The 15,722-nt window shown below is 42.8% G+C and overlaps 1 protein-coding gene across 4 annotated transcripts in view; it reads left to right on the forward strand.

Annotated features, from left to right (window-relative positions):
• Window positions 1-219: 219 nt before the first annotated feature.
• TLN2 (talin 2) overlaps window positions 220-15,722 on the forward strand; it is a gene marked incomplete at its 5' end in the record, with an annotated part of 195,398 nt that continues 179,895 nt past the window's right edge. For all 4 annotated transcript variants that reach the window (XM_080692222.1, XM_080692223.1, XM_080692224.1 and 1 more), the window contains 6 exons: window positions 220-355; window positions 2,741-2,838; window positions 5,140-5,269; window positions 6,246-6,398; window positions 8,760-8,902; window positions 10,677-10,804. In XM_080692222.1, the coding sequence (XP_080548348.1) occupies window positions 220-355; window positions 2,741-2,838; window positions 5,140-5,269; window positions 6,246-6,398; window positions 8,760-8,902; window positions 10,677-10,804 (788 nt within the window). The remainder of the gene's footprint in view (window positions 356-2,740; window positions 2,839-5,139; window positions 5,270-6,245; window positions 6,399-8,759; window positions 8,903-10,676; window positions 10,805-15,722) is intronic.

Here is a 15,722-nt window from a genome sequence, read left to right on the forward strand (position 1 = left end):
AGTGTATCTTGACATTTCTCAAAAACGAGTGTTTTCTCAGACAGAACTCGCTCTGAATGACTTCACAGTGGGGCAGCCAGAATAGTGGACAAGATTTTCAAAGTTGACTTAAGAGTCTAGTGTTGTTTCCTCTAGACACATAATGATCATGAGCTTAGGACTTGTCTTTTTGTGTTTTCCAGACCTTCTACGTGAAAAATCTTCAAGTCATCTAGAAAAATGGTGGCCTTGTCCTTAAAGATCTGTGTTCGCCACTGCAATGTGGTGAAGACCATGCAGTTTGAACCATCCACAGCTGTGTACGACGCCTGCCGAGTCATTCGGGAACGGGTGCCCGAGGCACAAACAGGCCAAGGTGGGTCATGAGTTACTCACTGGCTTCTGAAAATAAGCTGGTGTGTTTCTCACCCTGTAGCTGGCAAACATGCCTCCTAGCATGTAAAGATGCACTAGTATTTAAAGATACACTCCTCGATATGTTGTGATATATTCTTAGATATACTCTTGCTTTCCACATGAGGTTTGCGATAACTATGTGGATCCTGACTCCTCAGTATGAGGTCTCTGCGGTGTGCATGCCATCTCATTTACGCAGTAAGGTTCAATGTGCCTCCCCTGACACATGTCAGTTAGGTATCTCTAGAGCCATTTCACATGCATGAACACTTTTCAGTGTTATCAGGGCCCCGGGGCAAGTCTCAAACACCCTTTGAAGGAGTTTTATCAATTTTATCCCACATCTTACAAAGGGGATATTTGTGATATGTTTTGTTTGGTCTTTGATTTAAACCACTGACCCCCATTAATCTGAGTTTAAGCAAAAGTGATTCATACAATTGATTTTTCCTTTCCCTTTGCATTCAATCTATATTTTCTTTCTTTCTGTAGATGTTTATTTGACTGACAGTCAAAAAATTGGATATGTTTAAGTGGATCAGACTTTAGCATGAAATTGGGTAAAACTCACCTTAAACCCTGAAGGGTCAAACATTACATCAGAGTAATTTTACATGGACTCAAGTCTTCTGAAGAAGATTTTATTTTTATAGAGCTTTTCTTAGCCTTTCATCTGAAAGAATTATTTATTTTTCTCAAAATTCTCTGTTAATTCTAGCTTACATAGAAAGAAAAACAAAGTTTGCTGACAGCCCCTACCTACCTTTTCTCTAAGATATGGCTGACAGTCACTTCCGATTCCTTTACTTTTTAGTTATTTTATTTTTATTTTATTTTTTATTGTAATCATACATCTTAATGGGGTACAAGGTGGTAGAGGCATTCATGCACACATCACTCATTCAGCCCTTCCCCAATTCCCTCCACACTCCCTCCCCCTCCCTCTTCTCATGTTTGGCTGAGTGATTGACTTTGATATTTTGTTGGGAATTTCTCTCTTCCTCCCTTCCTTCTCTCTGAGTTAGATTACCTAACTAAGGTTAGAAACCTAAGGTTTCTTCTTCTTTGTCTAGAGTCCCTCCTATGACCCATTTTCTTCCTAGCTTCTGCATATTAGAGAAACACCCCACTTTTAAATTTTGTGACCGACTAATCTCACTTAGCATAAAATTCTTCCATTCCATCCATCCCTGCAAATGACATAATTTTGTTCTTTTTTTATGGCTGAGTAAAATTTCATTGTGTACATGTCCCATAGTTTTGTAACCTATTCATCTGTTGATGGACATCTTTGCTGGTTCCATAGTTTGGCAATTGTGAATTGTGTAGCTATAAACACAGATACACATGCATTATGCTAGCAGTTAGGTTTCCATTCTTTTGGGTAGATACCCAGAAGTGGCATACCTGGGTCATATGGCAGGTTCATTCCCATTCTTATGAGGATCTTTCATACTGCTTTCCAAAGTAGTTGTAATAATTTGCCATCTCACCAACAATGTATTAGAGTTCCCACCTTTCCACACCCTTGCCAGCATTTGTTGTTGTTTGTGTTTTTAATGGTGTTTTCTCTCAGATTTTAAAAAGTTTCCTTTGGACTATATTGTGGGAATCTCTGCTTAAGATATAAACGTTTCAAGACCTTGAAGTTGTTTTCCTAGGAAGCAACAGGAACTCAAGCTCTCCTTTGGGTCTCTGAGATTTCCTTAATCACATTTAAGAAAAGAGACATCTGGAAGGGAATGAGCTGTACCCTTTCCGCCTCCATCACTTGGACTTCTTAGGCAGGATTAAGAGGCTTCTATGGAGAACGCAGCATTTAATGGTCCAACTAGTTCTCTAATTTTGTGGTAGTGGGAAGGAGAGGCTTTGTCTCACAGGAACCTTTCCTAACACACTCTGTTGGTATGCGTTGCAGTGCAGAGGTTTTGTCTGGCCCCTGTGCCTAGTGGCCTTGGCCTGAGGTGGACACTGGTGGCCTTGTCATTCACTATGGATTCCTGGCTTGGCTTTACAGCCAGAGATAGAGACCAAAGTCGAATTCAGTTAGAGATCTGGATGGCTTTGTTCCTAGCAATTCCCTGAGTTTCAAACAGAGTTTCAGCCCACTGGTCCTGTGGAAACAGGCACTTGGTTTGTGGATGTTGCTTCTGCAACTTAGCTCTTGTTCCTTCCCCTTGGCCTGCTTTGGAGCTGGCAAACTCAAGTCAAAATAAAACATGTCTCTGTTGAAGGAGAACACGCCCGTCTTTGCCAAATGTGGCCTTGGCGACCGGAAACCAGTGAGAGCTTCTTACCACTATGTCCCCTCTTTTTTTTTTTTTTTTTTCTGTTCATGTTTTAGCTTCTGACTATGGGCTGTTCCTTTCGGATGAAGACCCCCGGAAAGGGATTTGGCTGGAAGCGGGCAGAACACTGGATTACTACATGTTGCGGAATGGGGTATGCTGCCAGAGCTGGCTTTATATTCTGATTGCTTTGTTTCTGGGCCTTCCAGGGAAGACAACATCATTATGCTATTTTTACTCAAGGGCGTTTTATTAATAGTTTTCATGTAATATACTTTGTGAGGCTGTCCAGGTGGTGAGAAAACATCAGCAATCCAAATTCTTGAGATTCCACAGAGGGATTAGAACAGTTGGGATCAGTACTGAAAGCAGTCTCACCTTGTCATTGTTTGGCTTGGTAGTTGTGAGATGAGATATGGGATCTTCCCGAGTATGTAAGCAGCATCCCTGTGGCTGGTAAAAGAGAGTCAGGCTGGATGAGAGGGAAAACAAAGTGTAATCCCCAAGATCGTCTGGCACTGAATGTTAATCAGTCCTTTGTTTCTTGAAAAAGAAACTTCAAATCAGAGATCTATATTAAATAACCATCAGTACTAGTAACAACAATGGCATAGGTGTTGAATGGAAAGGAGAGAGGTAATAAGTAAAGGTGTGTTAAACATTGTTCTATCCAGGTGTGGTGGCGCACGCTTGTTATCCCAGGATTTGGGAGGCTGAGATAGGAGGATCAGGGTTTGCGGACAGCCTCAGCTACTTAGTGAAGCCCTTTGCAACTCAGTGAGACCCTCTTTCAAAATATAGAATAAAAAGTAAGGCTGGGGGTGTAACTTAGAGGTACAATGCCTCTGGGTTCCATCCCCTGTACCACAAAAAACAAAAACATTGTTCTGCTTAACCTCCAAGAGACTGGGTTTTGGTATATTGGATGAAATAGACCTATCAGATTGGCCAGTATTCCTTAAAGAAAGAGTGAAATATTTGATTATTTACTTTTAATTAACTTCCCCTGTATAGTTCTGTTTTAAGTATAGTAAAAGGTGGGCATGGTGGAGCAAGCCTGTAATCCCAGTACTTGGGAGGCTGAGACAGAACTATCACAGGTTCACAGCCCGTCCCAGCAACTTAACCAAGCTCTCTGAAACTCAGTGAGACCCTGTTTCCAAATTAAAAAAAAAAAAAAAGAAGCTGGAGATATATAGCTCAGAGGTAGAACACCCTGGATTTAATCCCCAATACAAAAAAAAAAAAAATCAGGCCTCTTCTAAAGAAATTACTTCCAAACTTCTTAGCAGTTTTTGTTAGTTAGTTAGTTTGTTTATTTGTTTTGGTGGTACTGGGGTTCCTGGAAGCCCTTCTACCACCAGGCTACACTCCCAGAGCTATTTTATACTTTTTTTTAAATTTTGGAAACAGGGTCTCTTAAGCCAGCGTGGCTGGCTTCGAACCAAGTGCGGGGATTAAAAGCATGCGCCACCACGCCCGGCTAGCACTGTTTGTTTTTACTGTTATCATATCTCATTGCATCCTTGTGAAGACCACTCCTACTAAGGGATGCCGCTACTATCAAGAATTATTGAGATATTACTTATGTCTTTTATTATATAAAATACATGCATTTTATATATATATTTATATATACATGTATTTTATATTACATATAACATATAATATACTATATATACATATATAGATATAGATATACACACATACATATGCCTTTTTTTTTTGTGGTACTGGGGTTCCTGGAAGCCCTTCTACCTTCAGGCTACACTCCCAGACCTATTTTATTTTTGGAAACAGGGTCTCTTAAGCCAGCGCGGCTGGCTTCGAACCTACGTGATCCTCTTGTCTCTGCCTCCCAAGAGCAGGGATTACAAGCATGCACTACCACGCCCAGCACACATATGCCTTTTATATGTGGTGCCAGGGCATTCTATCTCCCTCCAAGCTGACACCTATAGCCGTATTTTTTTTTAATTTGGAAAAAGGGTCTAAATTATATAGTAAACATCTTTAAGTTTGAAAAATTTTTATAAAAACATTTTATCTACACAGATAGTAAAAATTGCTTCTGACGATGTAAAGCCAATCGAGATGCTCGTGGCCTTGTTGAAGAGGCCTGCGGGCTTTCCCGCTGCCTCTTCTGGCCGTCCAGCTCCTTCTTAGCCTTTCATGAGGACATGCGCCACTTTCATTTTCACAGAGGAGAGTTTTCAGTCATTGAGCTACAAGTATTCCCTCTTGGGTTACAATTTCACTACCAGATTTTTAAGAACTCTATGAAAGCGACTATCTAACACTAGAGATTCTGTATTATAATATTAGCCACAACCCCATGAACTAAGGATAATTTTGAAAGAAATTTGGAAGAACAGAGAAATCTCCATCTGCTGGGGACAATTTATTTTTAAATGTCCAAGATTGTCACCTATTTAGCCGCATGCTTGTGCTCTAGGATATTTTGGAATATAAAAAGAAACAGAGGCCTCAGAAAATCCGGATGCTAGATGGATCTGTGAAGACGGTGATGGTGGACGACTCCAAGACCGTGGGGGAGCTCCTGGTCACCATCTGCAGCAGGATAGGTGAGCGCTGCCTTGCCCTAGCCCGGGCTTTGCCTTCTTTTTAATTTCATGCTCCTCCATTTCCTCATCTCCATTTGGTGTCTAGTGAATTCTGAACATGTCTTAATACGCTGAGTTGTGCCTAGTCCCAAAAGAGTGTGTCCATTCTTGTGATTTGCCAGTCCGCTAAGTGGTATTGCAAACACTTGGACTTCAGAATCACAACTGAAAGTTTTTATTTCCCTTTCAGAAAACAAAGAAGTTTTTTTAGGAAAGTTTTTTGTTTTGTTTTGTTTTGTTTTTGTTTTGTTTTGTTTTTTGTTTTTATGGTGCTGGGGATTTAACCCAGGGGCATTCTACCTCCAAGCTACACTCCCGGCCTGATTTTTTATTCTGTATTTTAAGACAGGGCCTCACTAAGTAGCTGAGGCTGGCCATGATGAACCCTGGTCCTCCTGTCTCAGCCTCCCAAGTAAGAGGTGCCTGGTTCCCCTGATGTCTTGTTCAACATCATCTTGCTTCTCTCTGCCTGGTCTCTACTTTGTTCTTGTCTCTCACAAATTAATACAGAGAGTTGCACATGACATTTGAATGAATTGACGAGCTGGAGATCTTTCCTTTGAGCCTGAACTACTTGACATGTGCCTCGTTGGCCCCTCAAAAGAGCAAAACCTCTTTCCATTCTTTGCCACCATAGACTCTTCTCAATATCCCAGGCCCTAAGCAGACAGAGTTGAAAGAAATATAGCCATTTAGAATTATAACGTATTTTGCCGGGCGTGGTGGCGCACGCTTGTAATCCCCGCGCTTGGGAGGCAGAGACTGGAGGATCGCGCAGGTTCGAAGCCAGCCACGCGCGCTGGCTTAGGAGACCCTGTTTCCAAATAAAAATGTAAAAATAGGTCTGGGAGTGTAGCCCGGAGGTAGAAGGGCTTCCAGGAACCCCAGTACCACCAAAAAAAAAAAAAAAGAATTATAATGTATTTTCTACTATTAGGAATAACAAATTATGAAGAATACTCTTTAATCCAAGAAACCATTGAAGAAAAGAAAGAAGAGGGGACGGGTACACTCAAAAAAGACAGGACGTTGTTACGAGATGAGAAGAAGATGGAGAAACTGAAGGCCAAGCTTCACACGGACGATGACTGTAAGTGTCCGGGGAGCAAGTGTGACCCGGGCCCATGCCTCTGCCCCTCCACTGTCTGTATGACACAAACAGGCTTTTGGGTTTTTGGTAATCTGTAAATGGTTTGTGTCACTAACATTTAAAAGGTGTCTTGAGGCTCGTCTTAAACCACAAGCCTCCTTCCTCAGCCTCCCAAGTCCTGGGATTTCAGCTGTGTTCTGCCATGCCTGGCTGGAAGACTCACTTGCTTTTAATGAGACTTTGATACACTACTGTGTATGGCATTAATTTGAGAAAATTTTTCTCTCTGTGGAATGTTTCTTGTAGAAGTAAAATTCACCAATTATAAAAAATAAAGATGTCTGAAGACAAAGAATAACCACTCCATTTCCCATCTAAAAATATTTCTTTGTATTAAATATATAATTAGTGTTCACATTTTCTCCATTTTCTTCTAAAACTATTTAGTAGCTTAAACTAGGATTCAAATAAAGTTGAGTGATGTGCCAATAACTATTTTAAATAAGTAGGTTCCCACCCTCGCTCTTGCTCTTAATTTTGTTCTTGCAATTCATAGAAACCCAGCTTTTAGTCGAACAGCATTTCCTACACTAGACTTGGGGACTGCATACCTCTTTGTTCCTGTGTCTCTTTTAATTTCTGAGGTCTGGAGGCTTGTTTACAGGGGCGTGTGTGTGTGTGTGTGTGTGTGTGTGTGTGTGTGTGTGTGTAGTTGTATAAACTTGCATCCAGAATCTATCTCTGGTTGTCTTTTGAGGGGAGATGTGAACAACCATTGGGTCCAATGCCTAGATCTCTCGTTTTCTTAGGGTTTAAAATTGGTCATCATAATTTTTTCATAGGCAAGTCGTTCTTCACAGCCACACAGTTAATATATGGAAAGGCAGTATATAGCCCCATAGGTCCCCAGAGCCCATGCGGTGTGCCTTGTAGCCCACCCTCCGCTGAGAGGATCTGAATCCATTACCCAGGCCACCTGGGCATCCATTCCGCTCTTGCAGCAGCTCTGGGTGATGTCATCACAGTCAGTATGAGTTTTGATCTTTGCTGGGGCCATCATTCCCTCTGACTCCTCCAGTTCCTTTTCTTTCTACCCATTAGATTTCCAGTTGCATATTAATTTCGAAGACACGTTAGTAGACAGATTCAAGGATCTTTTTTTTTTTTTTTGTGGGTCTGGTGATGGAATCCAGGAACATTCAACCTCTGAGCTACACCCCCTGCCCTATTTTTTATTATTAGGGTCTCACTAAGTTGCTGAAGGCCTCACTAAGTAGCCGAGGCTGTCTACAAACTGCAATCCTCCTGTCTTAGCCTCTGGAATGCTGGGATTACAAGCATTCCAGGAGCCGGGACAGAGACTTCAGATACGGTGCACTGCCATGCCTGGTGTCCAAGGATCTATTAATGTGTGCAAGTTCTCTCCCAGGTTTTTTAGGGGATTAGATCTATCACATATATTTGTGTGCTGAAGTTCCTTAGAATTTGGTGAGCCTGGTCATGAATACTTACCAGCACTGTGTGCTAATCCCAGAGAGGGATGGAAGACAGAGCGCTGAGAAAAGTGCGCCAGGGGGGAGCGGCTCCTGTGCAGTGAGGGGAGAATGGGATTCTCAGAGGCACACTCAAGCCGCCCCATGGCTTGGGTGTCTGCCACCTACACTCTTCGGTGTTCTGCTTCCCCCACCATGACTTTCATTTTCTTCTTTTCCACTTGGAGTGAAAAGTAACTTGTTATGCACAGTATCTCTGAATTACATCACTTGATAGGACTTTCTACTCCCGAGTGTGTGTGTGTGTGTGTGTGTGTGTGTGTGTGTGTGTGTGTGTGTTTTACTGTTTTACTGGGGAGTGAAGCCAGGTACATTCTTCCTCTGAGCCACACCCCCTTCCCTATTTTTTTTTTTATTTTGAAACAGGGTCTCACTAAGTTGCAGAGGTTATCCTGGAACCTGAGATCCTCCTGTCTCAGCTTCCCAAGTCCTGGGATTACAAGCGTGCACCACCACGCCCGGCTCTACTCCTGATTTAATGGAGAATTCTCACTTGCTTTCTTAGCACAAAACCCTGGCTTCCTTATTCTTCCTCACTATTTCTGCAGAGAGGACATATTATAAATTTACTGTAGTACTTTAGCTAACATTAGGAATGGATGGGTATTTTTCTCCCTCTGTCCTTTTGCTCGGTCTGATGGTTAGATGTGAAATTATTTTTCAAAGTTAAAAGCCTCAGTTCTAAGAGAAGTAACTGTGGCTACCAGCATTGTGGCAATCCGTGTCTGCATCATGCTGTGGTTTTGGTAAATCTCTTTCAGTTAAGAAGAAAAATGCACACAGATCTTTCCTATGTCTTCTGTTGCAGTGAACTGGCTGGATCACAGCCGAACGTTCAGAGAACAAGGAGTCGACGAAAATGAGACATTGCTGCTTAGACGGAAGTTCTTCTACTCCGATCAGAACGTAGACTCGAGGGACCCTGTGCAGCTGAACTTGCTTTACGTCCAGGTACGGTGTTGCCCGCACACACAATGCAGCTGGAGAGCTTTCAGGAAGCTCTGCTGGTCTCCTGGGGAGCTGGAGCCCACCTCGGGATCCCACAGCATGTACAGCATCTGGTGCATCTCACCTGTGTCCAGTGCTGGTGCAGGTTGATGTTGGCCATGCAGAGGTAGGCCTCTCTGTGCCCCTCTGTGATTGGGACATGGTGGCTGCCACTGTCCTCTGCCTGGCTTTGAGAGACAGTTGTAATTTCTTTAGCTGGCTTACCATGTCAAATACTCTAGAGTTTTATTAACAAGTGCCTTAGAATACCACAGAATGCCAGTCAGCAAATCAGTACTTCTCATTAACTGAAACCTATTCTCATAATAACCTTTTATGCCTTTACCATTAAGTAATTGCTCGAAATCAGACAAGTTATATAACATATTTTAGTGGAAGTTTCCCAGTATGTGCAATGTAGACTTTGTACCAGATTGTCCCCCAAGATTTCTTTTGGCTTAAGCGAAAGATTATCTATATTTCTTCTGTTTTTTCACCCAAACGGTCTCCTTCCTTTTCTTCCCTCTCTTTTCATTTGTCTACAAATGTATCCATGGAAATACCACAAGGGTTACACCCTGAAGCCATATTCTCTGTATTTATTTATTTTATTTATTTATTTATTTATTTATTTATTTATTTTTATTTTATTTATTTATTTATTTTATTTTTTGGTAGTACTGGGGTGGAACCCAGAGGCTTTCTACCTCTGGGCTATACTCCCAGACCTATTTTCTATTTTATTTGGAAACAGGGTCTCACTAAGTTGCTGAGAGCCTCACTAAGTAGCTGAGGCTGGCTTTGAACCTGTGCGATCCTCCTGTCTCAGCCTCCCAAGCGCGGGGATTACAAGCGTGCGCCACCACGCCTGGCCATATTCTCTGTATTTAAAAGAAACAGTTTAAGTATTAAATGCTGGTGAATCCCCTTACACATTATGGAACTGTATGTATTTTCTTTGGCTGCTCTTTTGTTCCAGCGTCTAAGTTCGGTAGTTGAAATGCAGACTGTGTGTCCCCAGGGTCTGAAATGTTTACTGTTCAGCATTTTAGAGAAGTATGTGGATCCCTGAGGTAGTGGAAGGAAGGATTGGTGTGGGAAGAGGCTGGAAGGTGGGGAGATCTGGGCACTGAGGAGATGCTTGTGAGTTTAAGGCCCAAGTGATAGCTCAGAGCACCATCAGAGGGTGGTGTGGGGACATTTAATGAGAAAAAGGAACAACAGAAAGAAGAGGGGGACCGGGACACAGACTTCAGATATGGTGGGTTTCCTTGGCCTTCCTCTGAACAGCTTGAGTATTTAATGCTTGTCTCTGTGTGCATGAATTTCTTTTTTCTCTGTATATTGTGTTGGCTTTTATCATCGTATTGGGATTGGGTGGTTTTACTTTATGCTTTTTTTCCTGTTAATTTTATGACTTATGCGCATAAAAAAGTCAATTGTGTTTCCCATTCGGCCTGTACAAATCTTCCCATTTTACAGGATCTCCCGTGTGTCTTTATCACTCAGTCATTTCTGCCTTCCTAGACCAGCAGCGGGCCTTATTTGGACGTGCCAGCCTTCTGTCTTGCTTTACATCTGTGAGCCTGGGGCAATGACCTGTCCTTCTGCTTTGACTCCACTGTCCCCAGTGTCAGCCGTGTCCCAGCGTCCGGCACCTTTCCTGACTGCCCAGTGTGTGTGCTCCTGCAGGGAAGTGTCCCGGGCCCCTGACACTTCTCCTTCCTCTGCGTTTCAGGCTCGGGATGATATCCTGAATGGCTCGCACCCTGTGTCCTTCGAGAAAGCCTGTGAGTTTGGTGGATTTCAAGCCCAGATACAATTTGGACCTCACGTGGAACATAAGCACAGGCCTGGATTCTTAGAGTAAGTGGCCCTGTGTCTTTTGCTTTCCTCCACTCATTCTTTCCTGTGCTTTTTGGAGCAAGATAACCCCAAATGCACACCCTGATTTTCGTCAAGCCCAAGAGCATATTAGCTTTCACTCTGTTGGGTATGTGACCAAATCTGTGGACCCAGGGGAAGCAAGAGGACTAGAAAAACCACGTTGGCATGACTCTAAAGGTGGTGTGTTGAGTTCCAGCAGCGATGGTGCTCTCTGCTGGAGATTCTGTGCCCCTGTCCCTGCTGGCTGTTGTCCAGCCTGCAGCACCAACTCTGGAATAGCAGTCCTTACTCCCTCCACCTCCGCTAATGCATTGCTTCTTCACGCTGCACCGTATTTTACCATCTTCTGTTGCTGGAGATGCCTATATTGGAACCGGAAAGTGTAAATGAGAGACTCACATTTGTTAGTACATCTTCTAATTTCTTCATTGCTTTGAAAGTGTGATGTGTCCATGAAATTGTTGCTCCGTTCCTTTCTTCCTATTTGGCCTTTTGGTTCTTTTTTTATAAAATGATGAGGCTTTTTTTTTTTCTTTTCTGGATCTGGCCTCTGAGCTGGCAAGAGAAAGCTGACCTACAGATTCCTCGTGGCCCCACTGCGTGTGGGCTTTAGGGTTGGGTTTCCTGCAAATCCCCAACAGGACAATCGTAGGCACTGATTGGTTACTGACTGTTTGAGGTTATCTTCTCCTCTGTTTTGATTGGGATTTTTTCCCCCAAGGGCTTTATGTATATCTTCTTTAGATAATACTTTTTCTTTAGCCACAGCTCCCTTTTTGCTTTAGAATGGGAGCTGCTGTGAACGCTGACTGGGTGGAGGACATGAGTCTTCCTGGAGGATGCAGCCAGCATGAGATGTGCTGAGCAGGTCCCCAGGGTGGCAGGGTGCTTTGAGGAAGGAAAATTCAAAGGCTCATGTGTCCTTTGACCCCACTTTCTTTTCTTTTCTTTCTTTTTTTTTTTTTTGGGAGGGGCACTGAGAATGGAACCCAGGGGCATTCTACCTCTGAGCTATACCCCCAGCCCTATTTTTTTAGTCTTTATTTTGAAACAGGTTCTCACTAAGTTTCAGAAGGCCTCACTAAGTAGCTGAGGCTGTCCATGAACTCTGATCCTCCTGTCTCAGCCTCTCAAATACTGGGGGCGAGAAATAATTGGTACCATCTCATGCCCCTGAACAGAAAGGAAACTTGACTTTTCTCCTGGTGGATCTAAACTGAGTTGGTAGAGGAAAAAAAATAGAAAAACAAACACCCTTGGGTTAGCATACCCTAGGAGCCTTTTCACGGTGATGTCTTATCTTACAGTACACACACACTGACCTTGAGTCTAAGAGTGGTTTTAAGTCATTCCTGTCACTTGCTCTGTTCTATGTTCTCCAAAAGAGTCACATGGCCAAGCATCCCTCAGGGGCCATTTCTGCCCAGCCAGTCTGGCCTCCTGCAGGAGCCTCAGGAAGCCTGCCTTTCTGCCTCGGGACACCACAGGCGCCTTACTAATGACCATGCACACGTGTTCTTTTACAAGTTTTCACATTCACATGTTGGGACCTCACAGCTGGTTCCTCACAAACATCTGATGTCATAAAACTGAGGATCATGACCACAGATACTGATAAATAAACACCAAGAACTATAGGCCTTGGAGGAAATATTTTGCTTCTGTTTTTAGAGTGACTGAGGAATAATAGGAGAAAGTGGAGGGAAAGTCAACAAGCCCCCCCCCAAAACCCCCCACCAAATAGACTGTTTCCCCAGTTTCAGGCTTTTGTACCTGTAGTCGCACTTGGCCAGTGGGAGGGAGATCTAGCCACACCGTTTGAGGGGAGCCTGCACAGTGCGAGGCTGCCCTGGTCATGCCATGTGTCCTTTTTCCAGGGCACTGGGGCATCTGGTTGTCAGCCCCACCCTCCTTGTGAATAAAGAAGGCAGTTATTTTACGTGGCAGATGTGAAAGATTCACAGAGGAGAGGCTCATTCAGAGATCTCTGCACATAACTCTTGACTTGTAATGCTGAGCTGTATTATTTTCAAAGGCCTTTCTATATTCAGGGCCAACATCGCCTTTTCATTGGTCTCCAAGTCTGCAGCAAAATTTAGAAGGTTCTTTAAAATCTTTGGGTCTCTTTCCCCATCACTTATACCAACTGAATCATAGTGAATTTCGCTGCACTGCTGGATAGAGATTACAAACTCACCTCAGAGTGTCAGTATTGTTCTTAACAGTGTCCATTGCAAGCCAGGCGTGGTGGTGCACGCTTGTAATCCCCGCGCTTGGGAGGCTGAGACAGGAGGATCGCACAGGTTCGAAGCCAGCCCCAGCTGCTTAGTGAGGCTCTCAGCAACTTAGTGAGACCCTGTTTCCAATTAAAGTATAAAATAGTTCTGGGAGTGTAGCCTGGAGGTAGAAAAGCCCCTGGGTTCCACCCCCAGTACCACAAAACAAAAACATAAAACAGTGTCCCTTGCGATCTTTGCTCCTGTTTTAAGCTTTATACTCATTTTCCAGTAAAACAGTTCTCTCCTTAATAATCTGAGATACCAAAAGCTAAGCAGTTGCGTTGCATCCATTTTCCCCTAAGATTATAAGATGAAGCTCATGCTTCTAGCGCAGGTGCCCTTACTCCGATTCTAAATGAAAATAAGCTTGTTATGCCTAGCAGTTATTTTCCCTATGGATCTGATTTACTTTTTTTTTTTTTTTTTTTTTTTGGTGGTACTGGGGTTCCTGGAAGCCCTTCTTCCTCCGGGCTACTCCCAGACCTATTTTATATTTTTGAAACAGGGTCTCTTACGCCAGCACGGCTGGCTTTGAACCTGCGCGATCCTCCTGTCTCCGCCTCCCAAGTGCGGGGATTACAAGCGTGCGCCACCACGCCCGGCTCTGATTTACTTTTTAATTAAACCAAATCTAGTCTATGTAAATCGCATTTCCAGTTCATGTAGGTATTTAACTGTGCATGTTCGTTGCTTATACCGTTCCGGTGGAGCGTCCTGAAGAAGTCACTACCCTCTTAATGAAAACAAACCTGCAGGGCCACACTATCCTGATTTGCAAGTCGCAGGTCAGGCCCTATTTTCACCTGGGCCTTCCCCGGTGACTGGCAGTGCTTTGTGGTACAGCCTCCACACCTTTCCCATCTAGCCTTCATATGTGCTGCCTACCTGGACAGCTCACAGTCTAAAAATACAATGAGATGGTTGGGCCTGTGGCAGTGTCACGCTGCAGATAGAGCCACCAGAAATTTGAGTCATGTAGTTTATGGGATATTCATGGGAATTTTCTTTCTTTCTTTTTTTTTTTTTTTTTTTTTTTTTTTTGGTGGTACTGGGTGTGGAACCCAGAGGCTTTCTACCTCCGGGCTATACTCCCAGACCTATTTTCTATTTTATTTGGAAACAGGGTCTCACTGAGTTCCTGAGAGCCCACTAAGTAGCTGAGGCTGGCTTCGAACCTGTGTGATCCTCCTGTCTCAGCCTCCCAAGCGCCGGGATTGCAAGTGTGCGCCACCATGCCTGGCTGCATGGGATTATTTAGTAAGCGTATTTAAAAAAAAAAAAAAAAAAAAAAAACTTGTTTGGCATTTTTATTTAATGTCAGTGTACTATGAACTTTCTTATGAAAATCTCTTCACTTTCCCTAGACTCTCAATGATTTCTGGATTCAATACCACCTTAGTGAACACCCTCATTTAGAGAAATGAAAATCAAGACAAAAAGACTTGCAGAGTTTTCAGGGAATTTAGGGATTACTCAGTGTACACCATCTCCTCTATAAGTGAGGGACACTGGTGAGAGAGAGAAAGAAAACAGACCTGTCAAGAGCTGGAAGTCAGAAGAAAGCCAGGCCTCCCAAATGGAGTCTGATGTTCTTTATATACATGACAGTTTTTGATAAGTCACCTCCAAAGAGGCCCAGAGACGGACATTGACTGGAGCATCAAGTAAATACAGTACATAATCTAATAATTAGGTATTTGCTTTATGCTCTTTTGTGATCAGAAAATGCATGGCGTTCATTCTTTAACTCACCAAGGCCTTGCTTGTGTGTGCTTTCTGCATCGGTTATAGGGAAGACAAAGCAGGTATCATGTACTAATTCCTTGCTGTTTTTGAGTCCATAGTCTATGTGGCAAATAGACATATAAAATATTTATTATAGAGAGACAATTCTTGGCTCTGACTTCAATAAAGTCTGGCCTTTTAACTACATATTCTTTAAATGGAAGATGGCCTTGAGGATGCTTAAAGTTGCAGTGTGGGCTAGGGGGATGGTTGTGAATTATCACTACAGAGCTGGGAAGAGTATGGTGTGAGAAGCAATGTCGATCACAGAAAGTAATAAAATAGAGGCTAAGACATCAACCGCAAGGAAATATTAGGATGATAGCTAATTTCAGGACTCTTAGGAACATGTGGAAAATGTTAAGTGGGCTATACTCCCAGACCTATTCTTTTTTTTTTTTTTTTTTTTGGAAACAGGGTCTCACTAAGTTGCTGAGAGCCTCACTAAGTAGCCAAGGTTGGCTTTGAACCTGTGCAAACCTCCTGTCTCAGCCTCCCAAGCACGGGGATTACAAGTTTGCAACACCAAGCCTGGCTTTAGATATACAGTTTTAGTGAATTAGTATTAACATACCCACTACATTGATTGATTAGCTGAACAAGGCAAAATATAAGAAAAAATATTAAAATAAAGTGATGAAATAAAAACCACAGAGAAATAAAAACCAACAAACTGGTTCTTTGGAAAAAGTAAAACACTTATATAAACTATGGGTAAGTTTGACCAAGAAGAAGGCAAATGTATCATTAGTAATGACAATGGGACAGAACTGCAATAAAAGAATTTCAAAAAGCATAAGAGAATTTGATGAAAACTTTAAGCAAAAAACTTA

The sequence above is a fragment of the Muscardinus avellanarius genome (assembly GCF_963383645.1).
Source record: "Muscardinus avellanarius genome assembly, chromosome: 3".
In the NCBI taxonomy this organism is placed as follows: Eukaryota; Metazoa; Chordata; class Mammalia; order Rodentia; family Gliridae; genus Muscardinus; species Muscardinus avellanarius.